Genomic DNA, 26,262 nt, shown 5'->3' with positions numbered 1-26,262 from the left:
AAGGTAAAGGACCCCTGATTGGTTGAGTCCAGTCAAACTTGACTATGGGGTGCAACGCTCATCTTGCTTCAGGCCGAGGGAGCTGGCATTTGTTCGCAGAAGAGTAGTTATTTTTCTATACAAAATGTTTCTGGGAATCAACCCGTGCTAAGGGTGCTGTTGTGTGTTAACACTGACACTACTTGAGAAAACCCTTGTGTTACATCGCTGCCTCCTGCAACAAACACATGGCATAATATATGAATGTTCAGGTCTTTAAGCATCCATGTTCACACTTCATGGAATACTGAATGAGTCTGTGTTCCTTTGATAAAGTTGTACGATGTGCACATTTCACTTGTTTGCTGTTGGAAACACTGCTATAATTTCCCTGTCTCAGAGCAATCATTATGTGTACCGCTATCCGGAAGACAGATATAGACAGCAGTAATTTGGGGGGAATTAATTGGACTCTTTGGATACATCTGATGCCTGGATTCCAGGCCTGGTTTGTAGGCCAATTTAGCCCACACTGGTTTCTTGTTGGTCCATGTGGCCTTTAGGACAGTGTATATATAGTACAGTACACAATCTGTGTGCCCCGATTTCTTAGGATTAGTGCAGGGGTCTCTCCTGGGGAAAGACACCTTTCTTGAGCCATTTCCAACACCCTACTGCTTCTCACAATGTGTGTTCCAGTTACACAGTATAGCACATAGCTGGCAGCATGGGGGGCTGTTGCCTGGATGTCTGTACTTATTAGGGATGGGCAAAAGTGTTGGTTTCTGTTTCTCTCCATTTGTCATTTTTCGAATCTTAAGATTAGTTCTCCACATCAATCATTTTGTTTGTTTGTTTAAAAGGGGTGCTCATGATAATTTGTCTGCAAAATTTGCCTAACGTGCACATTTAAAATGTAATTTTACCCAATATGCACGTTTTTGCAAGCACTTTTCACTAATATGCATTTTTGTAAGTTGTTTTCACTAATGTGCATTTTATAGATGGTTTACCCTAGCAGATGCATTTTTGAACATACTACTCGGGTGATGATCTGAGTTGTGAAATTCGAAGAAGTGCAACTTTTGGAGGATGGCTTTGTTTTGGTTTGCATATTGTCTTTTAATGTGAACTGATTTGAATTTCTCTGCCATCCCTGCCTCTTAGTGACACAACTAAGAACCTCTCATTTCCTACAAGGACATCTGGTGTCCATTGTCAATTAAGAGGTTTAACTTTTAAAATTTGTACAGATGTAAGTTTTATTACGGCAACTGCAGCTTGTGCGCAGTCACTGGAAGTACTTGAAACCACTGCAACAGTCCTTTAGCCCATCAATTTTTCCAACAAGAGGCAAAGCATGAGTATCATGTGTTGCTGTTTGAACAGAAGCGACATGATGCTGAAAATAAGTAAGACTGGGTGTGGTTGGTGCTTGGATGGGAGAATTTCTAAGAAGTTGACTTATACTGAGTCTACAACAATAATAAACTAGGCAGACCAGTTGCCTCGGGAATGAGAATCCTATGCAAACTTCCCCATGCTCTTGGACTCCAGCTCCCAGCAGCCCCAGACATCGTGGCCAGTAGTTAGGGATGATGGGAACTGTAGTCTAGGAACATCTGGAGAGCCATATATTCCCAGGATTGACTAGTGCGGAATGGAGAAATCATTGAGTTAGCTGACATGGACACCACTGCAGGGCTGGGGCAGGGCAGGGTTATAAAGAGGTTGGAGTTGCAAAGATGCACCAACAGAGCCCAGCCAATGCTCCTGCTGGTGAATTTGTGCGAATTCACCTGGTGAATTTGTGCAAATTTGTGCAAATTCACCCTGACCTGACTGCCACCCTGCCGTACCCAGCCCTGTCCAGGTAAGCTGCAGTGACTGTGATGCTGAGAGGGAAGCCCCTCCCCACAACACTGACTGTCACTGCAGGTTCCTCATTCCTGGCAGCAAATATACAGGTTTTCAAACAAGAATCTTTCCCAGTCCCTTTCTTCAACCTTTAGAATGGACAAAAATCTCAATATTCTGGCAGGTGTATTAATTTTGGAAGTTTGAAGTAAAGCTAAAACAAAAACAATTTTTTCCCCTTCCAATAGCACCTTAGAGACCAACTAAGTTTTCTTTGGTATGAGCTTTTGTGTGCATGCACACTTCTTCAGATCAGATCAAGCTGGTTGTTTTCTTCTTTTCATTTTATTACATCGTGGATTTTTCTGAAAAGAAATTAATTTATCTTAAAGGTTTCTTTCCCTGTATTGTGTGCATTCTTTTGTGTGTGTGAGTTTTACATTTGGTTATACATCTGTCTTTGAGTTTAGCCTCAATCTTTTAAAGGAAACTGTTTTAAGCAATTTACCAGTTCTGAACAGATAGAATTGACTTGCCACTTTGAAGAGGGGAAGCCTATAGTGGAAAGTCAAGCGGAAGACCTATATATAGCCATTGGTTGTAACGGTGTTGGTTTGGTGGTTGTGATTGCTTCTCTAAACAATTTCCTGGCTAGTTGATTGTGGCATTTGGAACCTTTAGCACACAGATGACACTGTGCTGCTGCTGATCAGTATCTGAGTGATTAATGCTTATTCATTTTAATTTTTTCTGGATGCTCCCAAATGAATTATCTGTGAAAGGTAATGGGCCATCATGGTAAAATGAAACTCCAGTAGTCTTCATTCACAACCATAGTTTAGCACTACATGGATGAGATTCCACATTCCCCCTACATAGGAACATAGGTAGCTGCCATGTACCAAGTCAGAACCATTCTAACTTAGAATTGTCTACACTGACTGGCAGCAGATCTTTATGGTTTCCAGTGGGACATTCCCAGCCCTACCTGGAGAAGACTTATACTGAGTTTAGTTTTGCTTTCAAATAAAATTGGCTTAGTGTTAGAGATTGCAGTTTACAACATGGGTTATGAATATGGCCTGTTTGTTGTACTCAGGATTGCTTGCTACTGTGGGTCTAAAGGTATTTACTAACAATATCATTCATAATGGATAGTTGCAAGAAAAAAAAAACTATTGGTCATGCCATGATAAAAAGATGGATTCCTGGAGGCTGCAGTAGGGGGAAAAAGAGGAGGACAGAACCTCAGAACGGATGAAACAAACTCTGATTCTTAGGCTAGGATGCTTCTCTTTCTCTTTCTCTTTTTAATATGCTGGGATTTGTGTTTTTTATTGAAGCATTCTTTCTTCTCCCACCTCCAGTATCCTGAAGTGATGCAGTCCCAACCAGGAGGGCTAGACTGCATGCGTCTGTAAAAAAATAGATTTGTCTGCCTCAAAGTATCCTATGAATGAATATTCCAAGGGGCTGCAGGGATGTGCCTGATTTTTTCAAACGTATTTTATCCTGAGGGTCTTGGTGGTTCATTTCAGTTTCATTGAAATTGGCAGAACTTAGTGCATGCTCTTAAAAAGTTGCCTATAAATTTACTGATGCAATCACGGTCTCTTTAATACTTCCAGGGCTAAATCGGGATTGCAGCTGTCAGGACAAAATATCTTATGATGCCTAAAAGGAAAGAGAAGGAAATGCAAAGTGATGCATTAAGAAAACATTGACATTTTTTCAGGTATGCATTGGTCTTGGTGTTTTTTTACTTTTTACTCATACATAGGGGTCATTGCAGCCTTTTAATGTAAAGGTCATGTATGCCAGTGATGCAGCAGTAAAGACTTTGGAGCATGAGCTCATTATGACACCAGCCCTATAGCCATGCCCCTAAAGAGAGTTCAAAAATGTAGGCCACGGTGTATGCATACCCACATCACAGCAGCACTATAGCATAATGCCCAGTCTCAGCTGCAGTCATAGACTTAGCATGGATATGTAAGCATCAAGGGTTCCTGGAGAGGCGATCACAGCCACTGTACTCCTTCCCTGGACCTTCTGCTGCTGTAGCGCTGTGATCTCAGCCATGATTTGGCTTAGTATGTTGCCCAAACCTGGGCTCATGATTTGTCTCTTCCAGGCAAACTATGAGCTGTAAATCCAAAAATCAAACATGGTTTGGTTGAGTGTTGTATCAGTTCATAGAAGGGAGCATAGCTGTCAACTCCCTGGGTGCCTGAGCATCAACAAAATTCCCTATGAAGGGGCTGGGCACCCACAAATTTCGGTGCCAGGGCCATGCATGTTGCATGGCAACCACAGACCTAGGCACCCATGGTTGTGTGGCCAAGCTGGCACTCCTGGAAGAGAGAGATATAGTGTTGTGTTTAGCATATTGGCCTTCGTCTAGGAGTGTGAGAAATTCATTTCAGTTTGCATTTAAATGCAGTTCACACTTTCTGAAAAAAGATGCAAACTGAAATGCAACCGTCCTTCAAAATTCACATTTTTCTGAATTTTGCAGTGTAGTTCTGCAGCTTAAAAAAGAAGTGTACTAAAATGCACAAACCAGGGTAAAAATGTGCATAAAAATGCATCAGTGGAAATAACATACAAAAATACAGTGGAACCTCTATTTGCAACCATAATCTGTTCCGGAAGTCCGTCCGGAGGTCGAAACGGGTTGCTGGGAGAGGCGCCATTGTGCGCAAGTGCGGGCGGCGATTGCCCACTCCTGCGCATGCGCAAACGGTGGCAAACCCGCTGGTTACTTCTTGGAATGACTGTAAGAAGAGGCGGTGGTAAGTAGAGATTAGACTGTACGGGTAAAATTGGCTTTCAAAAATGTGTATATTGAATAGAAAGATGTGTACATTAGGGAAATTTACTCAGAATGCTAAAGAATTTTTCTGAGGATTTTTTTAGAATTGCAAAATGATGTGGATATGTGGCAAAGCAAATTTAAACTAGGGACAATGAGAAATGGCGTGAACCAAAATTGACAGTTCCTTGCATCCCTGGTTGGAGGACAGAGCTATATATACCAAGTGACCTACCTGCTCAACTGCTGGAGAACTGGAAAAAAACATGAACACTAAAGTACTGTATCCTGCCGTGCACAAGCTGCCATTTCAGATGCCAGTCAGGCTCATTTGAACTGTTTAAAACAGACTGTTGGATAACTGTGTTAGTTTCTAACATAAATTTAATGTAAAGAACAGACAGTTAAATGTCTTTTTAAACAGCACAGCAAAGGTTATTGCCAGTAAAGGAATGAACACAGCATGTTCTATATTCCAACCCTCCCACCCTCAGCCAAACTCACAATGCTGGCAATTGCAGCTCCTGCAGATGATAGCATCGTTCCTTCTATGGAAAAAGTGCAGGAGATGTCCTCCCCTTTGCTGCACCAGTGAAATATACTATACAGTACTACACAAGTGAAATGCACACAAATATTGCAGTATATCAGCGTTCATGCTATATGTGATCCCCCCCTCCCTTTTATAGTGGGTATATTCCAATATTTGAGAATTATTATTATGTAATGAGAGAATCTCCACGTATTTCATCTAAAGTTATCAACTAGCTGAAAATTAGGCTGCTGCTTTTGCTGTTGTTGTGCCCCCTGCTATGTCTCCTCGCCTTTAACTCACCCTCAGACAAGTCATGGGACTGGAGGGGGGGAGGAGGAGAGTTGAATGGAAAGGAGAGAAAGTATCTGAAACTGGTAAATGTGATGCTGCCTATTTCCCCTTCTTTCCTCTCCTGTACAAAGGTAATTTCTCCTTTTAAGATGCACTGGAGGAACCCCAGTTATGAAATTATCTTCCTGGGGAAATATGAACAGGCTCTGTCTCTCCCCCACCTCCCATTTTTGATAGTATTTGAAGGTGTTGGTTTTTTATTTTAAAAAAATCAGAAGATGTTTTATGCACTTAGTAAAAGGTAAAGGTAAAGGACCCCTGACAGTTAGGTAAGTCCAGTCGCAAACGACTCTGGGATTGCGACGCTCATCTTGCTTTACTGGCCTAGGGAGCTGACGTTTGTCTGCAGACAGTTTTTCCGGGTCGTGTGGCCAGTGCACAGAAACGCCGTTTACCTTCCCACCGGAGTGGCACCTATTTATCTACTTGCACTTTGACATGCTTTTGAACTGCTAGGTGGGCAGGAGCTGGGACCGAGCAACGGAAGTTCACCCCATTGCGGGGATTCGAACCACCAACCTTCCAATCAGCAAGCACTAGGCTCAGTGATTTAGGCCACAGCGCCACCCGCATCCCGCTTTTATGCACTTAACCTGAGAATAAACAACATTGAATCCAGTGGGACTCACTTCTGAGTAAACAAGCTTAGAATTGCAGAGCATGCCTGCTGCTTTTTTGGGTGTATGTGATTTTTCTTGCCCACTAAATGCTTCAAATGTGTTTATATTGTATTCCCCCCCCCAATTATCTTTGGTTTATTTTAATGGCTTTTTACTTGGGATTCTGATTATAGTATTTCCAAAGGGAAAGCTCCAGTTTATCATTTAATCTACCACCTGTGTGAATCATCGACTGAAAGACTGCTCAAGGTCATAGCGGTGGTGCAAAAATCAACTTAGAAGCTGCAGCTGCATCGTCTTCCAGCATGTACACCTTCTAGCGCTGAGGAAAATAGGCCCTAGGCTTTGATTGGCTAAAGGGAAATATAGCAATCTACCCTCCTGTGTCTAGGCCTTTTGGTATATAAAAAACCTGGCCATTGACTTGGTTTTGGAGCCACATTCAGATGAAGGATCATGTTGCTATGTAACCGTGTTTGTCTGGATGCTGTTTGCTGGTGCTCCTGTGACTGTAATGGTTGGCGTTAGGATGAGGCAAGTAGTTTTGGTCTGTACCTGAAATTTCGAAAGGGTATTTCTTTTCTTAAACCAGAACTTTAGTATAAAAGGGTTGTCTTTGCTGTCTCTTAATAAAGCATTTGTCTTTATTGGTGTGGCTTCTTACTATAAGCTCTGGCACCTGCCTGCTTTGCTTGGTCATCGCTACTGAGTACCTTGGGGGCTTGGAAGGCAAGGAGTGGATCATTGTCTATTGCCTGGCTGAATCCCAAAGGGTGTCTGCAAACAGATCTGAGTGTTCCCTGACTCAGATTTTTTTTGGGGGGGGTGGCTTTTCAAGGCTGGTGGCAGTACTAACAGGCAGGGTTGGTTTTCTCTGGGCATTATTTGGTTATCTAACTCCCTCCCCAAGCAGCCTCCAAATCTTACAGATGCAGTGGTTGCATTTTGGGATTCTGTATGGCTTGATATTGTATCTCTGCTACACTCCCATCTGACACTTCCTGTCTTGTTGTGTGTTTCTCTTATGGGAAAAGAAATCCTCGCTTCAGGTGCAAACAGTCTTGGTGACCTCCAGCTACACACCTGCACTTTCATTTGTTTTATATCAGTTGTTTGCATTCAGTATTAAGCCCTTCCAAGGATATGTCTGCTGTGGGAAGCAAAATTTACCGGCAAAAGCTGCAAATCCCCGATCAGCCATGAAACGCACTGGCTGACCTTGGGCCAGCCACTGCCCCTCAGTCTAACCTTCCTCACAGGGTTGTTGTGAGGATAAAATGGAGAGGAGGAGAACTACATATGTACAGCACCTTGAGCTCCTCAGAGGAAAGGTGGTATATAAATGCAAAAAGTAAATAACAACTTTTTCCCAGTAGACAAGTTGCTTGTTAGGAGAGGGAGCTTCTTCAGAGAGCAAGCCTCCCATATTTCATAAGAAATTAGGTATGCTCATTTTACACTAAGTGAGCAAGGTAAGCCAAATGAATGAGATCACCTAGCAAAAGAAGGTTGTATTCAGTGCAGTGTTATGTGAACTTTACGTCAGTGCAAGGATTTCTGCTTGCACAGTGGACCTCTCCCCCGGTGCAACCTCTAAAGCTGTTCTAGGGGTTTTCCCAACCCTCTGGGGCAGATTGGTAAAAGGTATGGAGGGAGGAGAGCGGGGAAGTCCCATTGCACAAGCAGACATTATTGTGCTCATTGGATATGGTAGTTGCATACCACCCAAAGACTCTTAAAACAATACCCTTTAGATTAGATCAGATTTATTTTCGGTTCCAGAACCAGCCTTTACAGCCAAAAAATACTTCTTAATTATTATTATTATTATTTTTCATATACATGTAAATCTGTGCAATGCTTGTCCATCTGTGCTGACTGTATAGCACATGTCCCATCTATTCCCCTGATATTGGAAGCATGTGTCTCCATGGTTTTCTTCTGAATATAGTATATTTACTATAGTTTATAAAACCTGACTTAGTGTCACATTGATGCAATATCCATGCTCCCCACCTGTGCCTGTGCTTTTCTTTTCCAGCTTAAGGGGGGTGAGAGAACAACTGGTATCTTAGGAAAAAATAGAGTTATCTTCATGCGCTGTTTTTAAAAAACCAAGAAGCTGATAGCTGAAGGATCCCAAGCTATTCCTTCCCGATGTTCAGCATGTTCTGAATAATGGAGCTTGACTCTGAGCATCATCCCATATTCTCAGGACTTGAGTAAATGAATTTACTGTTGTACATGTTGGAAGTTGACTTTGTTTCTCATAAGGTAATATTCAGTTTTATCACTGCTTGTGATTTACAGAGAGTAGCTCATTGCCAGAGTTCATTAAATCCCAAGCGGGAGATGAGAGCAATGGCAAAGAATATTTGGTAACACTGGACAGAACCAACCCATTCAAAACTCTCGGGTTACTTAAAATCTCCCCAGCTTGAGGCAGGCACACATCTCAACCCCAGAAAGAAGCTTGTATAGCTGAAACTGGGATTAAATTATCTTTTCTATGCCATGCTGATCTTCCGCAAACCAGAAAATGCTTTAAGGTTCACAGGTGATACTTTTCTTGTTCTGCCTCAATAGCTATTCTGAAAAAAGGGGGTACAGTTGTTCCCCCTCTCAATTCTCTTTGCTGTCTGCAACACATGCTGGAGCATATACCCGTTGTTTGGCTTGACCCCTTCTGACCTTTTGTATCTTGGCACTGGAAATGCACTAGGTCTTTGGCAGAATGCTGTCAAAAGTAGAGGGGGGACTCTTTTGTTAACACAGTGCCAAATCCTACTTCAACATGGAACAGTTTGTTCTGCTAAAAGAATGAGCCAGTTCAGTGAGCAGAACAACTCAGAGCTGCAAACCAGCATATTCAGAAAGCTGAAAAAGTGTTCGGCTCCAATGAAGTTGCATTGAAACCAAGCTCTTAAGAAAAAGAGGGGGAAATAATTGATATTTTCTAAGAGGACAGTTCTCTCCCTCCCCCAATTAGATTTGACATAGTCATTTCAGCTAACTGTAGCATGAAATACAACAGAAATAAGTTGTGCATGCATTCAGAATAAGAACGGGCTCTTTTGTTTTTCCCCATCTCAACATTTTGCAGAAAGTATTCAAACTTTTCTAACTTGGGTATACCAGACCTTCCGCTTCAAACCTCTGTGGTGTGATATATACAAAGCGGGTGCAGTTAATGAATGCCCACTAATAATTGGTATGTGTAATTTGCATTTAAAATGTGACTAATTTCCATGAATGTGGCGGATGCTAGGATTTGGCAATGAATGCCCCTGTTGCCTCATGTGAAATTTCTGGCATGGAGAATGCAAATTAAAAGATCTTAAGTTGGCTATGAAGTTCTAGCCCAAAATTCTTTCTTCTGAACTCACTAAGCTTCTTGTGCATCTCCACAGAAGGAATTAGTTTTAATGCTGCTATCAAGATTTTCCTCTCATTTGATCAGTGTTATAAAAGCCTGCCGCTACCTGAGTCACCTGGATTTTTGCTATTGCTTATCTTCAATGTTCTGAAACTTGAAACTGATTGTGAGCAAAGAAAAGTATCACAGCAGATTTTTTTTTAAGGGAGGGTGGGTGGGAGGCAGCAATAAGAGATGCAGAGCACTTGTTCAGAGAGTGTTTGTTAACCTAAGCTTTGTAACCCTGTACCTGGTTGTAGGTTGGAAGGGCGAATTACCAAATCAAATGCCAATAGCAAAAGGTATAGAATACTGTAAGCAGTGGTGAAGTTTTGAGATAAAAGTTGGATGGAGGGAAAGAACATTGGGTCTACCCCAATTCCCGAGAGCCTCTGCATTAAAACAGTACTTGTTCTAAACCAGAAGTTGCATCAAAGTTGCCTTTCAGAAACCACAGGAGGGAAGAGTGCTCTAGCATTCAGGTCCTGCTTACATAGGCATCTGATTGGCCGGTGAGAACAGGATGCTGGACCACTGAACCAGTTGCATCCTCCAAACCAACCTCAAGGGTAGTCCCACAGAGAGATGCAATCACAGATCTAGGCAAATGGAAGAAAACTGAAATATAGCAGGAAATTTGCTACTTTCATATTGTGCTCTACAAAGAAATGATTTAATGAGAGCAAATAGATGCGAGCGGCTCCTTAATATTTATGCTGCATGGCCCAATTGGACAAAACGCATCTCTCAACAGTTTGATCCAGATTAAAAAAATAAACAAATCTCCGTTCTGCCCTGGTTTGGGAAATGAATGCGATCATTCACACAACTGGTCTTTCTGTGCCCATAAACCATCCAAGCGTTTTGAAAGCCAGGCAACAAAGCACAATTGAAGGATGGGCACAATAGAGCCATTCTTGATACTGATGCAAACTACGTGGGGCTGTTTTACAGATTAAAATGGCAGCAGTTCCAGTGTTTACATTTTGATAGTATTATACAAACATTCTTTCTTTCTTTCTTCTTAGTGGGTGATTTGCTTGTTTTGGGTGGGCCCCCTGATTAGCAGCCCAAGTGCTCAGGGCTCCCACCATATTTTTCAGTAATCCTTAAAAAAGCAAATATATGCCGGTATTACTGCCCCCATTTCACAGAGAGAAGGCTGATGGAGGCCACGTGTACCATGAGTTTTTAACAGAGCTGGGAGGAATTGCCTGCACACAGCAATTATATCACATACATTGGCTCCTTTAAATGGTTGTAATGGTGACATAGCAGAAGAAGTATGTTTTATAGAGTAAATACATCTTTTTTTCAATGTCTTTCTCTCTCCCCCCCCCCACATCTCAAGGTGAGCTTGAAATGAGTGTAATTTGGAAATTGGTCCCTCATCTCTTTTTGCATTGCAGAGCATCATAGAACTGTTGGAAGGGACCCCAAGGGTCATCTAGTCCAACACCCTGAAAGGCAGGAATTTCAACACACAGCCATCCAATTTGAAACCATACCAGACAAAAAAAAATGTTCTATCAGTTTTGCTGCACCAGCTTTTAGAGATGAAGATAATCCAGAACTCTAGTAAACCTCAGATTTTTATCAACCAATATCAAATGGAAATCATGCTTTTGAGCCAGTGCAGGATATTCTCTGATTCTTTCTATAGAATATACAGCTTACTTGTTAGTGTGCTTCTCCCCAAAGGACATGGGTCTAATGTTGTGGTGTGACTCTCTTGAAACATGTGAATGTTGTGGTGATTCTTGCAAGTAACCTGCTCAGGTCCTGAGATTCGAACCCAGCTCCTTGCCGAAGTTCCATTTGCACTGGGCTGACCCATCTGTTGGTCCACTGGAACAACCAGGCTGTTCCTCTGTTTGCAGTGCTTGCTTTTGTCATATGAAGAAGAGCAGACAAATAGTTGTCTACTGCAGGAAGGTGTTGCTTTTAGGAATGTACATAGCCTCCAAGATTCACCTAGTATCTGCACTGCTTGTTTTGTTTTTTTAATCTGATCTGCTTCTTAGCCACTTTGTCCCTTTCAACCTGTAATTCAGGTTCTGAGATGCTCTTAATGAACTGAAGGTTCATAACTTTATGAAGTGTGTTCCGCATTCACTCTTATGGGGTATCTAAAAATTGCAGTTCAGTTAGGCTCGCCACTTGATTGCTTATTCCTCCTGCTTCTCTCCTGATGTAATTTCTCGATTCTTCAAACTGGAAGCCCTTAGCTCTCTGAGAGCAGATAAAATGTTTGAACAAAGAAGGAGCTGTCGCCATATAGGAGATTGTCCAAGCTTGTGTTGTGTTGTTAGGCCTTAGTTTGCTCATCAACATTATTATTTTTCAGTTTAGTTTTTGGCCTGAAACAATGTTAAGATTCCAGCCCTTCACCACCTGATCACCCTGGCAGCATGTTCAGTTGGTAGATCAAGGGATAATTAAGTTGAGTGGTGGAACAGCTGCACAACAGTTTGGCAAGAGCCAAATACCAATGCAAGAGAAATGTTATTGCCTTACTTGCTAGAAGCATCCTCAGATGTCTGGATGTAAGTGTGCAAAGCTGCATCTCTTGCCCATGATTGGTCTCCCCTTCTTAGTACTTAATATTTGAGCTCCTACATAGGGCCCAGAGCAAATCTTCAGGCATTGCAGAAATATTGTAGTAAGAGTAATGAATAAGGACACAGAAGTGGATTCTTATTTAAAAGTTTCGAGTCTTTGAAAGTGGCGCAGTCTGTGTAGAATTTCTACAGTCTCCATATTCTTAAAAGCAAGAAAATTGATGAAGAAACTTTGTGAAATGCATTTGGATGAAAAAATCCTTTACCTATCTTCCCTCTGCAAAGCACAGTTTCAGAGGATTATTGGACGTGTTCTAGCATACTCAGTTTATGTGGGTTGGTGACAGCTGAACAGGTGTGCCAGTGGCTCCAGGTAAATTGGAAGCTTCTCCTGAAGTGCACCCCCAAATCTTTGTAATATAAAGATTCATGAGCAGATAAATCAATGTGGAAATGGTTCTCTGCTGTTAATGGTTCTCTGTATTAGCAAACAGTGATCCAACCAGCTCGGAGACATGTTTATCAATGCTGTGATCTAAAGATGCATATGTGCCAAGTTTGCATGTGCACCAGGCCTTTCCACTTTCAAACCTGGGTGCAGGTGATAGGAAACGTCTGAGGACATTCCATGTCTTAGGGCTGCAGTTTGAAGCCTCAACCCGACCTCTTAAATTGTGCCATTCCCCCACTTAATCTAGCTGTGCTGCTGTGTTTATCTTTGTTCTAGTCTGTGAATTTTGTTGGGGGTTTTTTGCAGGTGTTTTTTTTTTAATGTTGTCATAAGTTGCCTTGGGATTTTTTTAATGACATGAAAGCATTTGTGTCAAAATTATGACTCATTTAGCAGGCACCTGGAAAGTGTTTGTGTCCCTTTAATTGGATGTTGTTTGAAAGCAGCACTTCATCATAGTTTGTTTTTAAAAATTAAGGTTACAATGAATTTCTCGGCCCACATGCCTGCCTATATTTGTGTAATTATTATAATGTAATTATAACTTTAACCAGCTTGATACTGATAATTTATTTGATTTTATTTATTAGATTTATATACTGCCCTTCATCATAAGATCTCAGGGTGGTTCACAAGATAAAGAGGCAAGGTAAAAGCACAAATAAATAGTTAAAAGAAAAACAACAAAATAATAAACCCCCTCCCACAAACGCATTTAAAAGGCTGAAGAATGTGGCTTCCTTACCACCTCATGGGAGGGTACAATGCTAACCCACTCATACACAGTCTATATTTGGACATGCCTTCCATATAGTCCCAGCAGAAGTAAACTTTTCACAAGATATGGGTCCAGCTGTTTATGGATGCTGCAGGGAATCTGCCTTTGCCATCTGTGCCAGTTCCCACTAGCATGGCAATGAGTGTGCCAAGCAAGCTGTCACCAAAAGCTACCTGTGGATGCTGTTGGCACTGTACACCATTAGCTTCTGGGGTTATTACTTAGTACACATGCATCCATATTCGGAGGTCAGAGGACTTGATCACTCATGTCTTAACTGCTCTTAGCTTAATATTCTCCCACCCTAGTTGTGTAGGTAAACTGGTACTGAAAGCTCAATAAAAGGAAAGCCTTATTGAGTATTCAGTGGTCTTAAGAATCTATGCTCAAACATGGCACATGTTCAGTTTTGGTTGCTAAGCAAGCCTTGGGTGAGGATCACACTTTTAATCTTCTAAATGTAGACTTTGGCATTGACCAGACTGAATGTTTCGCATTAACAAGCCTGCCTTTATTAATTATATGAAAACAGGCCATTTACAAGCCAGCCAAAAAGGACTGGGGCGCTCTTACCTAGCGGTACTTATTTAAAACTTAATTACATTAATGTATAGATAAATTCTACTTACCCAGAGTTGTGCTTTCCTTAATAAGTGCTCAAGGCCATCAAAATAACTTGGGTAGCATCAGCTGTAAGACAGCCATGAGCTCTGTAGGGATGGTACATCTTAGAGGACCTCTAATATTGTTTCTTAAAAGATCTTATGGTACTTTACTTATACCCCCCCCCCCTTTCAACTTAGCTGTCTCAAAGTGTAACAGTTAGTAGGTGTGATGTTAAGTGGGTTTTAAAAAAATGAAATTTTAACCTTCCTAGAATATAAAGAAAATCATAGTACGCAATGGCTAACACCATCTGAACGTAACTGCTGTTATTAAATAAGATTATTTTAGTGAGATTAGAATTTGGGACAGGATAGGGGCTGAAACTGCCCAACCCCAAAGCCTATATAAAAGTACAAACAACAACATTAAACATAAACTTTCTTTAAAACTAGGTAAAAATTGGAGAGAAAAAATATTAGGTAAGGTAAAGGTAAAGGACCCCTGGATGGTTAAGTTTAGTGAACAATTAGTGAAATTGCCAAACTTAAAAATAAAGTAAGAAAGGTTTGAAATATTTCTGAGCAATTGTGATGCTTTTACTGTAGGAAAACAATATGTAATATAAATTGGCACTGGTTAAAGCAGTTTCAAGTTGTTTATTTTGGAGAAGAGGCCATAGGAAATGGATACAGCATTTTTTATTTTTTTTACATGTGAAAGGTCCCAGATTCCTCCCTGCTGTGGAGGGTAGGGCCCAAACCAGTGGATTTAAGATACAAGAAAGGAGATTCTGACTAAACATCAGAAAGAACTTTCTGACTGTAAGAGCTGTTCAACAGTGGAATATACTCCCTTGCAAGGTGTTGGACTCTCCTTCCTTGGGTGTTTTCAAGCAGAGGTTGGATGGCCGTCTGTCATGGATGCTTTAGTGAAGATTCCTGCATTGTGGGGGGTTGGACTAGATGACCCTGGGGGTCCCTCCCAGCTCTACAGTTCTATGATTCAAGCCTTGGGACCTCCAGTTAAAAGGATCATAGCTTGCAAGTGATGAGGAGGAACTGTCTCCCCGATACACTGAAGAGCTGTTGTCATACAAGACCGTGCTGGAGCATATGGTGGTCTTGGCTCATTTTATGACAGCGTCACGCACTCGTGTTTAAATGAACAAATTCTGAAAATTTAGAAATTGAGCCTAACCTGCTGTGATGTGAAATAAGAAGTGTTGCTCCTGAGCTTGGCTCTTTTGCAACTTGTAAATACACGAGGCCCGTTTGCTTAGTAATCGAAGACATCCTGTGGTCTGCTCAGTACGCAACTCAAGTTGCAGATGCAAGTGTGCACCAGCCTTCTGCATAGTGCTTATATAACTGTTCTAGGGGGAAAAGAAATGTACAAACAGTCCCTTCAATTACATTTTGTCTGGTGTGTTGTCACTGTGCTTAAACTCCAGCTAACTTTACATGCGAGGGCCGAGCAAACATTAACTTTTTTCCTCTGGGAATAAGGTCAGGCTGCCACAGTATTCCAGATTTCGCCTTTTTAGTGGTTCAGCCGAATCAAAGCAGCTTTCCCTGCAGTTGTTCTGTAAATGACACACTCATCACTGCTTTTCATTGTGGAGATCCAGCCTTCATGAAGCGCTAAAGAACTTAAGGAATATTTAGTCAATCAGTAACTCTGGTTTAGCAAACTAGAATGTTATTTAATTCCTCTTTCTTTCTTTCTTTCTTTCTTTCTTTCTTTCACTGTGGGGCTTTCTTAAATCTTGCCACTTTACAACCCATATGGAGAAGACCCTTGACCACATCACAGGGTTATTTCGATCGGGGGTTTCAATCCCTTGCATTTCCAGTGAAAAAGAACCCAGAGTGGTAAGGCCAAGGGCCACTGTCTGGAATCTTGGAAAACATTCCAAGTAGACAGTAGTGGGTCAGTTTCTGCACAAGGTAGCTCTGTGTTTTTGTATATCTATCCCAACCATCAGAGTAATGGACCCTTTCCAAGTTGGAGTCATGTCTGAATTCCTGCACAGCTTGTTTGTGTGAAAGTGCCATAAGGGTCCGCTCTTCCTTTGCAAAGGTGCCTCTACCCACCACAAGGAGCATGGGTGATTGTCTTGCAGGAGGCGAAGTTTGGGAGAATTCTGGGGTGTATCCACTTTGCATCACCAAAAGTGATTCTCTTAAGGGTATAGAAACTGCATTATGTCTTTCTATTCTGAATACAGTCGAACCTCCATTTACGTAACCCTCTGGTTACGTAAACTTCGGGATGCGCACGCGGCAAACCCGGAAGTATTTTACTGGGTTTCGCCGCATGCGCAGAAGTGGTCCTCAGGTTGCGGAAACCTTGGGATTCGACCGGACCTCTGGAACGGATCCCGTCCACAACCAGAGGTACCACTGTACATGTATGAACATTGTGGGAATCGGGCAAAGCCCTCTTTAGTTATTCCTATGGATATATCCAGTGCAGTTTAATTATGTTCATGTCCATACAGTCTGGAAAATGGGCTAGGGAAACCCTTTTTCTAATTTTCAGCTTGTGTATGTTGACTTTGCTCAGCTGTCAAGCATCTCCCCCCCCACCCCCCATGTACTTATTCCTTCTAGTGTAAATCTCTTCCACCCTAATAGGCATACAGTGGTACCTCGACTTATGAAGACGATCCGTTCCGCGGCACTCTTCGCAAGTCGAGGTTTTCGGATGTCGAAGCACCCGTTTTGCGCATGTGCAAAGCGCGATTTTGCGCTTCTGTGCATGCGCGGACCGCACGCACCACTTCTGCACAGGCGCAGAACACACACGCGGCGAAAAGAATTCCGGGGTTGTCGACTTCGTAAGTCGAAACCTTCGGAAGTCAAGGCATCCGTATGTCGAGGTACCACTGTATGAGGTTCTATAAGTTTGCTTCTGCTAGTGTTTGTGCGAGAAACCTGTGGCTTATCACCAAATTTGTCCTGCTTCGTTGAGTAATGTGTCAGACATATCAACAGAACAAGAAGTGTTTTCCTCCTTTTAAAATAAAGGTGTCTTTGTGACCTGCATTTGCTACAAAAACCGGCATGTATAATCTCTGCAGCACCAGTTTCTGGAATTGTTTTTGGTTCCAGCATTGATGGTTCCTGCTTGTACACTTGGCTGGCCAGTCTTATAGTGATTTTTCATACATCTAATGCAATTCATTAGATTAATCACACTCCATGGATGATATCCAATATTAGTCATACTCTGAGTAGACCAGACCCACTGAAAATCAAACTTTCACTATTATTCCATCTTTTGTTTAGATTTAAAAACTGCATTGTACTTTAATGAAAACAGATATAGTCATCATTACCTGGAGGGGTGGGTAGAGGAGAATCAAAATTATAATACCCCCATGACAGCTTTAATTTGGGTCACTTTAAATCTTTCCTATATTGTAGGTTGTGTTTGCTCCAAAATATCAGCTATGCCATGATGTGCGGCCAACATATCTGTCTCTCCTTAGCTCTGTAAAGACAACTGCTTTCAGTTTCTCAGTTGACCAACTGAAATACTGTTTCTTAGTTAACTATCTTATGATGTATATGCAACACAGTATATAACTGAGTAATAAACAGCCTGCGGTTGTGCTGGTGAAAATGTTTAGCACACTATTTTGCTGATATGCTATTCTTTTTGTTTCCTCAGATTCAATGGCCGACTTAAATGGTTGTCAAGACTCCTGACACAGACATTTTTCTGGGCATCATGGATTTTCAGGAATATAGCCTGCAAAGCAGTCTCAAAAAGTAGCACCTGCCCTCTAATCTTTTATTATCTTCACTGGTTGTAAAAATGGCCAGCAAAAGGAAATCCACAACGCCTTGCATGATACCACCAAAAACACTGGCACTGCAGGAGTCACAACCAGACTCTGTTGGAGTTGATCATGAAGGATCTCAACAGTCTGTAACTCCTGCAACTCTGCCTATTAGTGACACTGTTGTTCACAATAATCACAAAAATGGGCTGTTGTCCAATGGACATAGTGGTATCTTAGATGGTGATACTTACAGATGTATGTATTGCAATTTTGGCTCTCGAGACATTAATGAGTTCCTTGGTCACCTTGATTCTGAGCACATAGACTTTAGCAAAGGCCCGTCCTTTGTGTGTGTGCAGTGCAGTTTCCTGGTCAAGAGTCACAAAGAGCTTTCTTGCCACAACGCAGAGTGCCACATTGGGGAAACTGGCTTAATCTGGAATGTCGTGAAACAAGGCAAGCACGTGATTGTGGAGCAAACCATTGGAGATACCAGCAGCAGCAGCCAGGACCTTCTGGGGGACCTCCCTGAGGAAGGTCAAGACAGCCAAGCTGAGATTATCATTACCAAAACACCCATTATGAAGATAATGAAAACGAAACCAGAAGTGAAAAAAATCCACACGCTGAAAGAAAACGTATCTAGTAAACCAGTCAAGGATCTGGAGAAAAAAGTTGGCGAGCAGCCATTCACCAATGGACCGGTGCCAGTGAACCAATCATCAACAGGAACAGTTAAACCAACACATGTTGTCAATGGCTCAATAATAGGAAATGTACCTGTTTTGCAGGCAGGCATCACTCAATTTGTGCAGCTGCAGCAGCAGCAGCAACAACAGCAGCAGCAGCAGCAGCAACAACAACAACAACTTCACCAGCAGCTACCCACATCAAAATCCCTTCCCAAGGTTATGATTCCCCTGAGCAGTATCCCAACATACAATGCAACAATGGACTCTAATAGCTTTCTGAAAAACTCTTTCCATAAGTTCCCTTACCCTACCAAAGCTGAGCTTTGCTATTTGACTGTTGTGACCAAGTACCCAGAAGAACAGCTGAAGATTTGGTTTACCGCCCAGAGGTTAAAGCAGGGTATCAGTTGGTCACCGGAGGAGATAGAAGATGCACGGAAGAAAATGTTTAACACTGTGATTCAGTCCATACCCCAGTCCACCATTACAGTGTTAAATACACCCCTAGTTGCAAGCCCCGGTAGTGTTCAGCATCTCATTCAGGCCAGTTTACCTGGCCATTCTGTTGGGAAACCCGAAGGAGCAGGTGGTGTATTGGTTACGCAACCAATAATATCAAATGGACTTCAAGGGACAACCTCATCTCTTGCAATAGCAGCCACATCCATTCCAAAGACTCAGATAGCAAAGCCGCCAGCCACTGTGTCCGTTTCTAGCACTTCGTCCCCTGTGAAAGTGGTGAGTGCTGCTCCATCGCAGCTCACTGCTTGCCCAACTATAACTTCACAGGCATTCTTGGATCCCAGTATATATAAAAATAAGAAGTCTTACGAGCAGCTCTCTGCATTGAAAGACAGTTTCTGTAAAAACCAGTTTCCTGGACATGGTGAAGTGGAGCGGCTTACAAAAATCACAGGCCTTAGTACAAGGGAAGTTCGAAAATGGTTTAGTGATAGGAGGTACCATTGCAGGAACATAAGAGGTGGCAAAGCTATACATGCTGGAGATAACACAATAATAATAGATTCTGTGCCTGAAATTACCTTCACCTCTTCTCCCAAAGCAACCCCAGAATTAACTTCCACGTTGGCAGCAACACCTGCTGTTCACACCCCAGCCCGTCGGCAATCCTGGCATCAGACACCCGATTTCTCCGCTACAAAATATAAAGAGAGGGCTCCTGAGCAGCTCAGAGCATTGGAAAGCAGCTTTGCACAAAATCCCTCTCCTCCAGAGGAGGAAGTGGACCGCCTGAGGAGCGAAACCAAAATGACGAGGAGAGAGATTGACAGCTGGTTCTCGGAGCGGAGGAAACGGCAGGTGATCAAAGACGCACAGCAACAGGGGGACGATGACGCCGAAGACGACTCTGGAGAAGATGAGGGCTCCTCGGACGACTTGAAAGCTTCCAGTGAAAATGGCTCATTGGATGCAGCCACCAGCTCTCAAACGCCAGGAGTGCGCAAAGTAACCCCTATAAAAATCAACCTTAAGAACTTTAAGGTGACTGAGTCGAATGGCAAAAGTGAGGTGCTAGGCTTGAGTGAAGATATCCAAAGAGAGAAGCCCCAGAAGCCCAAGCTAAGTTCTAAAAAGACTGCTCAGCAGAGACATTTGCTCAAGCAGCTCTTTGTGCAGACCCAGCGACCGACAAATGAACAATATGACCAAATATGTTCTCATACAGGACTTCCCAGGACTGAGGTGATTCGATGGTTTGGAGATAGTCGCTATGGTTTAAAAAATGGAAATTTGAGGTGGTATGAGAACTATAAGCATGGTATCTTTCCTAAAGATCTATCGACCTCCAGTGAGGCCAGCAGGGTAGTCCTGCAGGACTATTTCCAAAAGAACAAGGTGCTTTGTGAAGATGACCTCCCAGGTCTGTGTGAGAGAACTCAGATGACCACTCAACAGATCAGGCTGTGGTTTGCCGAAAGGCTAGATGAAGAAAACAGGGGAGTGTCAGACACAGGCAGTGAAGATCAGTCCTCAAGTGTTGGTGAGCCAGCCAGCAGTAAAAAAGGGACAGTTGATGCCTTTTCTGAGGTTTCTGAGAACAGTGAATCCTGGGAGCCTGGAGGTCAAGACGGCAGCTCTGAGCTTGGAGATCCGGAGAGTCATCTGCCTGCAGTTCACTTTGGTAAGTGATTTCATCTTAACTGTTTCTGCTAATTTGGCCCTTCACCTTTCAGCATTAAAAAGTGGTTTAAACAAACAAGTGTTGATGATCAGATTAAACTTCAGTAGGAAATCGCTTCCCTCCCCCTTTTTACAGGGGGCTAAAGATTTCACAGAAATGGAGGGCTGAGAGAGATTTGGGGTGTGTGTGTGAGATGATGGCACATCAATGTCCTGGAAGGGAATTTCAGTCATAATGCGCAGCAAGGGCCATTGTTCAGTGATAGAGCATCTGCTCTGCATGCAGGTGAAGTCTCTAGTTAACTCCCTGGCATCTCCAAGGCATCTGACACCCCTGAGAACCACTGGCAGTCAGTTTAGACCAGGGGTCCCCAGACTACGGCCCGGGGGCCGGATGCGGCCCAATTGGCCTGCCAATCCGGCCCGCGACGACCCCCGCCGCCCACCGCCGCCGCCCGCTGCTACCGCGCACAGCGCGGCAGCGCTCTTCCGGGTCGGGAAAAAAGCGCCAAAAATCCTTTGTGCGCATGCGTATGGGCCTCTCCCGACCCGGAAGAGGTCATTTCTGGTGCACTTCCGGGTCGGGGGAGGCCCATACGCATGCGCACAACAGATTTTTGGCGCTTTTTCCACCCTGGAAGCGCGCCGCCGCGCCATTAAGCCGGCCCACACAGGCGCGCGCTCCCCCGTCCTCCGGCCCGTCGCGCGATCGGCGCGGTGGGAACCGGCCCAAACGCCAGTAAGTCTGGGGACCCCTGGTTTAGACAGTACTGAACTACACAAGCAATGGTCTAGATAGGGCAGATTCCTATGTTCCGAAATGGTAAAGGGGCCATAGCCCAGTGGCAGAGTGGAAGGTGTCAGTGTCAATCCCTGGCATCTCCAGGTATGGCTGTGGAGAGACTCCTGTCTGAAACCCTGGAGAGCTGCTGCCAGTGAGTTTTGACAGTATTGAGCTAGATCAGGCATCCCCAAACTCGGCCCTCCAGCTGTTTTGGGACTACAACTCCCATCATCCCTAGCTAACAGGACCAGTGGTCAGGGATGATGGGAATTGTAGTTCCAAAAAAGCTGGAGGGCCGAGTTTGGGGATGCCTGAGCTAGATGGTTCAGTGGCCTGACTCAGCTTCCTGTGTTTTAAGACTGCATTGTTCAGGAGAGGGGAGTTCTGGTCTGTTACAGGTAGAAAAGTGAGAGGAGGGGAAATGAAAGGGAGCTACATAATACAGATAAGGTCGGAAGATAGGCAGGTAAAGAGCAACTTCTTAAGCACACAGACTGGTAGCATTGGGCAGGCATTCTAAAGCAGTTCTCAAAAAAACCAAAACAACACTTCCTTCTCAAAATAGCTGAGGTCATAATGACTTTGTGGGTCGTCGTTCCCCCCCCCCCTGCTTATTCTTTCAGTATTGTAGAGTGCATTTTGACACTCCTGTGTGTTGTTTTCAGAAATGGAGTGAACCAGCCCTGCCTCCTCTGAAGGATCTGCTGCTAACTTTGTGAAGACTCAGCAGCTGTGGGCCTCATTCTGAATCTCTGAAGGTCCTGAGGAAACACTGCCATAATGCCAAGATCATACTTTTGTAAAGCACATTGGGGAGTTAAGCAAGAGGGAACTGATTACTCAAGAAGACCTTATTTTTGTGTGTGGGAAGGGGCTCATTTTTGTATGTTTAGTTTTAGACTAGCAGTCTGCTGCCTCATCAAGCATAGGAGCAGAACCGCCACAGTGGCAAAAATTTCCCCTCTCTCAAATAGATTCTCCGGTTTTGTTTTCCAGTGGACGATTTCTTTCAAACTTCCTATTGGTATGGAAACGGTTTTTCTTATATTACCGAGTGGCCTGCAAACAGGATCATGAATCTGGGGCATTGTGTTAAACGTTATTGTTTCGTAAAACTGGACTATCATTGGCATAATACATTCATAATCTTTCAGTGTTTGTTCTCTGAAGGCTGAATCATTGCATATACAGAAAGAGACAGACATCCTTTCACCATTGAATCTCTAGGTATGGAAATAAAAGCTGCAACTGGCACCCACTCACCAGGGAGCAAGTCCCATTGAACTCTATGGAACTTCTGAGTTGACATAGGGTTGTGCTGCTAATCATGTGCGTGGTTTAGAGACAGCTCTGGTGAGCATTATTCCTAGTTTTTGTGCACAAAGCCAGGATAATAAGAATATGGCAGATTACAGCCATTCTAATTGGGCATCCCATTTGGCATGTGTTGCTGCATGCCAGTAGGGTGGAAATCTTGGAGGGGGGGGGGAGAGACAACGACGACAACGATGACCCCAAACTCTGGCATCTGTCATTCATTCATCTTTTAATGACAAACAATGTGAGACTTTTCTGCAGCAGAATCTATTACAGTACTTGAATTAATCTGCAAGTATATGAATCAATGCACTTTTAAAACACATCTTAATCCAGATCCCTTGTTTAAAGTAAGCAAACTTAATTTTTTTTATTAAGAAGACTATAAGAGGGGGAGAAATGGCCATGAAAGCATTTAGTAGGCAATCGTCACATTTTGCATACCCCTCCCCTACCTCTGTGTTTGGACCAGAATTGTGCTTTATCCCATACCTTATTTCAGAGGGATGATCTGTTGGAAACTTTTGCCATTTCTCCCAGACTTCCTAGCCATTTATGAGCTGCTGCTTTCTTTTCTTTCTTTCTTTTGGTTAGGCAGCTTTGCGCTATCTTAATTGCACATACAAAGTTATAGTAGGTGTGCTTCTCCCGCTACCTACCCAAGTCTTGGCCTCTTGTTGTTTTTTAAGTATTTTATTTAATTATTTTAATAGTATGGAAAAATTGTAATTTAATGTGCTGGGGTTTATTTGTAGTGGCTGAAAACGTTTATTTAAGTGAGTCAGTTTGGTGGCACTAAGTAACTGTTATACTGAGTGGTTATAGGGAAGTCTTCCCTTCCTTAGAACCACCTCAGGTATCTTCTCCAGAGGTAGCACTGGAGACAATCCCAGCTCTCTTACTGCACCTATGTTGCAGCCACCCCCAACCTAGTTCCCCTAGATGTTTTGGACTACTGTCGGCTCCAGATGGGCAGGGATCATCGGAATGGTCCTCTCAGAACATCTAGAGGGGCACTGTGTTGATTGAAGGCTGCTGTACTGAGTATATCTCAAGTCTCTGGTTCAGAAAGGTTGTCTTTGTGTGATACTTCATTCCACCTAAATTTTGTTAGCTTGTGGCTATCGTGTCATCATGAATTATTTTCCAACAAACATGACTGTATCTTGAGCCTTTAAATCACAAGTTTGTGTGTGTTGTCCAAGCCCCCTAAAACACAACATGGTATTTTTCAGTCTAAGAATTCAGCTGCGTGCGAATCTGAAGGCGGAAATGCACACATTGCGTGGAGTTCTTGGATTCTTAGTTTGGATCTTTTTCACAACGCAACCACTGATGCTACAATTTGAAGTGACAGCTCATCATGTGAGGAGGGGGGCGGTGTCCTCTTAACCCTTTCCCTTTGTATCATGTTTTTGTGAAAACCGTGCCTTCCAGCCTGATTCTACAACTCCCCCTCCATCCCGCCCTGGTTCTACCCTTCTCCATACAAAATATTTTTGCACACAATAGGAGATACTTTAGCACCGGGGGGGGGGGATGTGCAGGTTCGCAAGCTCCGCGTATATTAAGCAGCAATCCACAAATTAAAAGAAAAGGCCTCATCTTTCTGCTTCTGCTGTAAGGTCCAAAGTGTGACTCATGGCTCTCCCCTTCAGTATCATACCTGAAGGCCATCTATGGCTCAAAGATATTTCCATGAAAGAGGTCTTGTGAGTTCAGCTTCTGCTCTTTATGCTCAAGTAGGAAAAGGAGCCCAGCTAGCTTGCAACGGAGCTTCAAACACAGGAACCTACTCTTAAGATGTAGATAGATTTGCTGGAGTTTCTGCTTTCACACGAGAGAAGCCTTATGACCCTATTAGCACTTCCATAGCTCTTTTGAGAAACTGTGTGGGATAGCTGCTAGAACCTACTGATGGCATGGCCAGGCCTGTTTATGGTTTACTTTAGAAGCAAGCGGCCTGGATCCAGGGAAAGTTTATGCAATGAGTTTTGACTGAAATATTGTAGCTTCCTTTTACTGCAATGCCTTCAGAGAACAAATGTGGGTAATTTTCTTAGGGTACAGTCTTCAAAGGAGATTGTAGGCCACTGCTATCAGAGTGAATGGGAATGAAGCCAAGCTCTCAAATGAAAGAGCAACCTCATTCACTTCAATGGGAGTGGCACAGAAACAGTTCTTGGCAGTCTATATCCTTGCTTTTCTATGTCTACATACATACAGGTTTGTTTTAAGTATACACATATACAGTACATATATGCAGTTATTTTATGCATAGCATCAATATTAAAAATGTACATGTACAGATTGCTGTGTAATTGGAAATCTCACTCTGCTCTTAAGAGGGAAAAATATTTCTGTGTGCAGTTAAAAGGACTTGGCATCAAATTTGAAGTGGGTGTCTTGAGGTCTACCTAAGGATGGCAGGATGAAGGGATTCCTAAGGCTGCGATGTTCAACATCCTTACTCAGAAAGCAGGATGTCAGAGAGACCCAGTTCCACGTAACTGGGTGTACGATTAGAGTAACCAAGTTTAATAGCAGATCAGACATTTCTATGATGTACTTGGTTTGCAAGCCTTGAGTTCAGGTTTATGGTTTGCAGACCTGCAACTTCAGTGGACTCCCGTTAGCTTGTAACTAACGAGAGCCAGTGTGGTGTAGTGGTTAAGAGCGGTAGACTCGTAATCTGGGGAACCGGGTTCGCGTCTCCGCTCCTCCACATGCAGCTGCTGGGGGACCTTGGGCTAGTCACACGTCTCTGAAGTCTCTCAGCCCCACCCACCTCACAGGGTGTCTGTTGTGGGGGAGGAGGGGAAAGGAGATTGTTAGCTACTTTGAGACTCCTTCGGGTAGTGATAAAGCGGGATATCAAATCCAAACTCTTTTTCTCTTCTTCTTCTAAGTAGGTATTTAATTTAAATGATCATTTAGGCTGGAACTGTGGCAGAGCATCCCTGGTGTGTGCAACAGTCACACACCAACAACACTCCTAAAACATTGCAGGCACCAGCCGCGTGGCTGTAGCAGTCTGCAGTGCAGTCATATAGCATGGATCAGTTGAACGCACAGTTCATGGTGGTTCCTACCACATCCGTGTCTGATCCAACGACTGACTAGCTTTGGGCATGTGGATTCCAATGGGGGCACACAACTCCCTCTCTCCAGAGCAAATGTGGACAGAGGAGCATAATTGGGACCTGCATGTCATACTTGACTTGCTGACCTGTTCCCAATTTAAAGCCATATTCAGTACCTTAATTTGAGTTTGCAAGACAGGACTGATTCCAAAGAGAGGATGCTATGAGCAATGACTATTGCATCCTCTTGCTTCCTCTCTCTAGCAAAACCGTAGAGTTTTAGTTGATCTCCCCAGTGGTTTCACAGCTGTGTTTCATGTAACAAGAAGCATCGCCACAATTTTGCACAGGTTTTCTAGTAAGTAAGAAGTTCCAACTCTTGAACTATGTAGAAAATTTGGAAGAGGCTTTGCATACTGAAGGGACCCTGGAGAGCTGCTTAGATGAATCAGTGGTCTGACTCAGTATAAAACAGCTTCCTAATTC

At 43.1% G+C, this 26,262-nt stretch overlaps 1 protein-coding gene across 2 annotated transcripts in view; it reads left to right on the top strand.

Annotated features, from left to right (window-relative positions):
- The window catches only part of ZHX3 (zinc fingers and homeoboxes 3), a 45,707-nt gene extending 20,706 nt beyond the window's left edge, over positions 1–25,001 (top strand). Inside the window, exons 2-4 of one of the 2 annotated variants that reach the window (XM_035122999.3) lie at positions 3,465–3,571; positions 17,644–20,593; positions 22,042–25,001. In XM_035122999.3, coding sequence (XP_034978890.3) covers positions 17,791–20,593; positions 22,042–22,052 — 2,814 coding nt within the window. In that variant the 5' untranslated portion in view covers positions 3,465–3,571; positions 17,644–17,790 and the 3' untranslated portion in view covers positions 22,053–25,001. The remainder of the gene's footprint in view (positions 1–3,464; positions 3,572–17,643; positions 20,594–22,041) is intronic. The other variant, XM_035123000.3, reaches the window with a different exon arrangement.
- Positions 25,002–26,262: the final 1,261 nt, after the last annotated feature.

Source organism: Zootoca vivipara, chromosome 7 (assembly GCF_965207765.1).
Source record: "Zootoca vivipara chromosome 7, rZooViv2.hap1.1, whole genome shotgun sequence".
Lineage (NCBI taxonomy): Eukaryota > Metazoa > Chordata > Lepidosauria > Squamata > Lacertidae > Zootoca > Zootoca vivipara.
This window is presented reverse-complemented; position numbering and strand designations above follow the sequence as displayed.